The sequence below is a fragment of the Anolis sagrei genome, chromosome 4, assembly GCF_037176765.1.
Source record: "Anolis sagrei isolate rAnoSag1 chromosome 4, rAnoSag1.mat, whole genome shotgun sequence".
NCBI classification, from domain to species: Eukaryota; Metazoa; Chordata; class Lepidosauria; order Squamata; family Dactyloidae; genus Anolis; species Anolis sagrei.
Window position 1 is genome coordinate 11,846,743 of NC_090024.1, and position 4,649 is coordinate 11,851,391.

General features: G+C 39.8%; 1 protein-coding gene across 1 annotated transcript; it reads right to left on the reverse strand.

Annotated features, from left to right (window-relative positions):
- Positions 1-1,775: 1,775 nt before the first annotated feature.
- On the reverse strand, positions 1,776-2,824 carry LOC132772887 (mas-related G-protein coupled receptor member H-like). Its single transcript, XM_060771732.2, has one exon. The coding sequence runs from the start codon at positions 2,757-2,759 to the stop codon at positions 1,776-1,778; it is 984 nt and encodes a 327-aa protein (XP_060627715.2). The 5' UTR covers positions 2,760-2,824.
- Positions 2,825-4,649: the final 1,825 nt, after the last annotated feature.

Genomic DNA, 4,649 nt, shown 5'->3' on the forward strand with positions numbered 1-4,649 from the left:
AGTTTTTCGGACTGTATGGTCATGTTCTATGTTCCATCTTCTACTGGACCATGGCCATACAGGCCCAAAAACTCAGAGCAACCCAGTGATTCTGGCCATGAAAGCCTTCGACAACACAGAGATATTGATACTGTAATTGTTATTTGGAACTCAGGGATGATAGCACTGATTTGTGATTTATTACTGGGTGTGTTTTGTATTTTTTGCCAAAAGTTTCATTCTTCATGTTATCCCTTATAGTCACATCTTTACATCTCTATTGTTGGGTTGTTCTCTTTCTCTACAATTGGGAACTTTGATAAAACACATCATCCTTCAAATATGATTTTTAAGATCATGACAATCTATATATTTTACTGCAATATTTACCCTGTCCTCATTCCTTCTCTCATTTCAGGTTCTAGGATTTCAATTGTATTTTGGGAGTTTAATAAGATAATGATGAAATCAAAAATACTAATGATATATATCAACATATGTAGCAACAGTAAATACAGCCATTTAACACATTAAATGTCATGCAATTATATTTTTCAAGTATTACATTTTATACTATTTATTATAATTATTTCAATCATTTAGACCAGGCATGGGCAAACTTTTTTGCCTTGGGACTGCATTGTGGGTCCGATCGAGAGGGGCAGGCAGAGAGGCAGGGAAGTCAGGAACATTATGGGTGGGAAAGGTCCAAGTGGGAGAGGGCCCGTGAGAGGGTGGGCCTGGGAGGAAGTGGGGCAGGGCCCAGGACATCCTCAGGTTGTCCTCCTAGCATAAGAATGGGGTTGCTCACCCCATCCTTATGCCAAGAGGAAAACGAGAAATGGGGCGACTGCCCCGATCCTCTCTCTGGGCTGTCCTCTTAGCATTTTGCCAGAAGGGCGAGACAGGTGAAGTCTGAGAGTGCTCCAGAAGGCTCTCAGCCACTCTGTGCCTTTCTCGGTCTGTCCTCTTGGCATAAGGACAGGGCCACTCATCCCGTCCTTATCCCAGGAGAATGAAACATGAGGTGGCTGAAAGTATTATCTCATCCTCTCCACATAAGGATGTAGTGGGCCACCATGTCTTTATGCTCAGAGAACAGGGACAATGCGGAGGGCATGAGGTAAGTAACCAGGGGGCCACATCTGGCCCCCAGGCCTTAGTTTGCCCATGCCTGATTTAGACAAATATGGCACAAAGAACATAATCCAAAAGAAAGTCAGTTCTTTGAATTTATATGGTTGGGCTCTTCCCCCTGTTTTTTATATTCCAGGGTTTTGATGAGATCAATTAGTCAAATACTACATATCCTTATATCAGGAGAATGAGAGATGAGGTGGCAAAGAGTGCTTCACCTGTCCTTTCCACATAAGGATGAGGCGGGCCACCATGTCTTTATGCTCAGAGAACAGGGACACTGTGGAGAGCATGAGGTAAGTAACCAGGGGGGCCACATCTGGCCCCCAGGCCTTAGTTTGCCCATGCCTGATTTAGACAAATATGGCACAAAGAACATAACCAAAATTTCTATGGTTGGGCTCTTCCCCCTGTTTTTTTTTATTTCCAGAATTTTAATGAGATCAATTACTCAAACACTGCATATAATTGCATCTCAAACTAGAATTTGTTTTGTCCAAAATTGACTTCCCAAAGCTATTAACACCATTGGGTTGTTTTTGCTATTGTCTGTTTTTACATTCTATGATTTCAACAAGACTCACGGTCCTAATAATTAATTTTAAGATAATCTGAATTTAAATTTGAGTTCCCTTGTTTCATTATTAGGTCATTAATATTCAATCTACTTCTGTAAGCTCTGCTTCATCTTTAAAAACCCGTTGGAAGACAACTTTACTGGAGCCCCAGGTTGTACAGTTGCACTGATTCCCAACAAAAAAGTAAATAATTGGGTTGATGCTGCTGTTCAAAACAACTAAAATGTGAAAAATTGGAAGGGCAATAGCATGAAAATTATAATCAATGATGGAGATGAAGAAAAAAGTGCTAATTGGAACAGCAGTGATAATGAAGAAAAGGAGAACTATCAGCAGCATGTTGTGCAGCTTTCCTAGCTGATGTCTAAAGCACATCTTGATAAATAGGATCAGAGTTGAGACCACCATGACTGGTGTGAAGACACAGAGGTTTATACCAGACACAATTCTGACACATGTAAGCCAAAAGTCTAGTAAGCATAAATAATGAAGCAAGAATTGAGTTACAGTAATCAGGGCAGACACTATCCAGAACAGCAGTGATACAATGGTGGAAAGGTGCTTTGGCCGGTGACAACGGACCCAGATGGGAAAGAGAATGGAAAGGCACCTTTCCACACTAATGGCTGTTAGAAGATATAAACCCACATTATATGTGAAGCTACCGAATTGCCCCAAAACCCACACTATTGGAATGACTTCACATTCTTTTGGTGGATGAGTGATCATTACAACAGCTAAAGCATTTACACCCATAAGCATACAGAAATCAGTGATAGCTAAGTTTAAGACATAGATCGTGAAATTATTTCTCTTAACATGGAAGCCAAGCAGCCAAATCACACTTCCATTTCCCACCATCCCCACAATGCTAATAAGGATGGTTAGGACAAAAATCATGTGCCAAGTTGAGTTGCCTGTGGATAAGAATGTTATACTGAACAATTGCTCATAAAACATTTCAGATTTATTGAGAACATTCCTATAGCTGCCAAGGCAATATGAATAATTTCCATGATAGTTTTGTTGTTTGTCTGTATTGTTCAGAGAAAGAGTGCATCCCATGGTCAAAATGAAGGTGCTTCTCAGATGAAGTGCAGATAAAAAGAGAGATAGGGAGGGGTTGGGAGAGATGGTCCTGTTTGGAGAAAGAATACATTAGGTAATTATCTATTCTAGTATAGCCAAATGACAGGTTTGATCGACCTCATTATCACAGATATGTCTTCATTGGTCACTTAATCCAGAGCCATTCCAGATCATTATGCTCCTGACAGGTCCCACATGACTCATTGGGGCAGCCACATGCAACAAGTTGAGTCCTGTGCAGTGCCATAACTTTCAGGGGAAGTTGTTGGCTACTATTCAGTGGAGTAGGGAATCCAAGTTTCTGTCCAAATCTTAAAGGAGGTAGCCATGGGCTGCACTCTGTTCACAAAAATAATTGACTGGTTCTCTTGGAACAGCTAGAGCAGATTCACTACCGAGCTGACATCAAATCTACCCTTATTCCTGGTGATCCATAAAGTTGAGTCACATCTTTCATATGTGGAGTAGAATACAAGACAGAACAGCTGGTGGTCATACACAAGATCATTTATAACATTTCTATGTTTTTGACTACAAATTGTATATATCCATCTAGTTAGTGTGATATTCTGGCTTTGAGTCACATTTCTGTCTCCTGCTAAATCAATATGCAGGCAGTCCCAGAGTTACAAACATTCGACTTACAAACTACTCATAGTTAAGAAAGGGAGTGAGATAGCAGAGAGTGAAATAAAGCTATTCCTAGAAAGGGAAATTCATTCCTGAAAGAGTTATCATGGGAAAAGGTGTCTCCACTGAAGCTTTAACACCAAGCCTTGTTTTCCACAAGCCAAAATTTTCAAAGTCCAGTTATCATAGGTTCAGAAAGAGGTGCTCATACAGCAACCCCCCAACACTCCACCTCCCCAAAATAAACACTCTAGGGAGTTTTACCTTTTCCGTTGCAATCCAAAACCTCTGTTATGGAGTTGTTCATAATTTCGGGACTGCCTGTATGTATGTACATACAAACACAAACACACACACAGCTAGACTGTGCATTGTTGTAAAGAAATCAGGAATAAAAGCAGGGATGCAGGCTTCGCATTTTTGTTCATAGCATAAACCAAATGTAAAATGACTGCTGAATACAGTACCACCTCGTGTCCCTTGGAGATACGCCTACATACTATGAGTGGATATTCAAAACAGTACCAAACTCTATTGAGATAAAGAAATCTGACCTACAAAGAAAATAGAGTCATATTGGGGAACCTATAAAATCCCTAGAGTGAATATTTTTTGTCAGATATGGCTAAATGACAATTTGAATAGCAGTATCATGGATATTGGGGACATATCACATTTATTCATTTTCATTTGATATATTTACTTTATACTAGTGCTGCCCTTATGCGTTAAACCCACTCTAGTGTTGCATGAGCACAACCATGTCATAATAACCCTAAAAGGGGACCTGTCAAGGGTTATGACAGATCGATCATCTTCCAATTACCCAGCTGGTGGTTATCTAACTCTCCAGAGACTCTGTTTTTTTCTAGGCACACAGAGTTCTCCTTCAATGTAGGAGTAGATGTTTTAGTTTCTCCAAGGGTGATGCCCTCTTTACTCCTGGATCTGTTTCAGGGGTATTCATTAGACTCAGCTAAAGCTCAAATTGTGCATTGAATTATGTTGATTCCTAATATGTCAAACAGTTAAAACCAAAGCAGAACTTTAAAACATGGATAAGTTCGATTTTAAGGGATGTCAAACTTGAAATGAATACAATACATTTTGTTTAGGAGAAGGATGATGGTAAGTGGCTGTTGCATAGAAGTGTGAAGACAATAAGACACACAGAATGTGAGAGTCTATGGATAAGAAACATAACCAAAGAAAATATTGATAGACTGTCCTACCTTG

What these genes read in the sequence shown, in the direction of transcription:
- LOC132772887 (XM_060771732.2), bottom strand. Translation starts at nt 2,759, where the DNA reads ATGGGATGCACTCTTTCTCTGAACAATACAGACAAACAACAAAACTAT.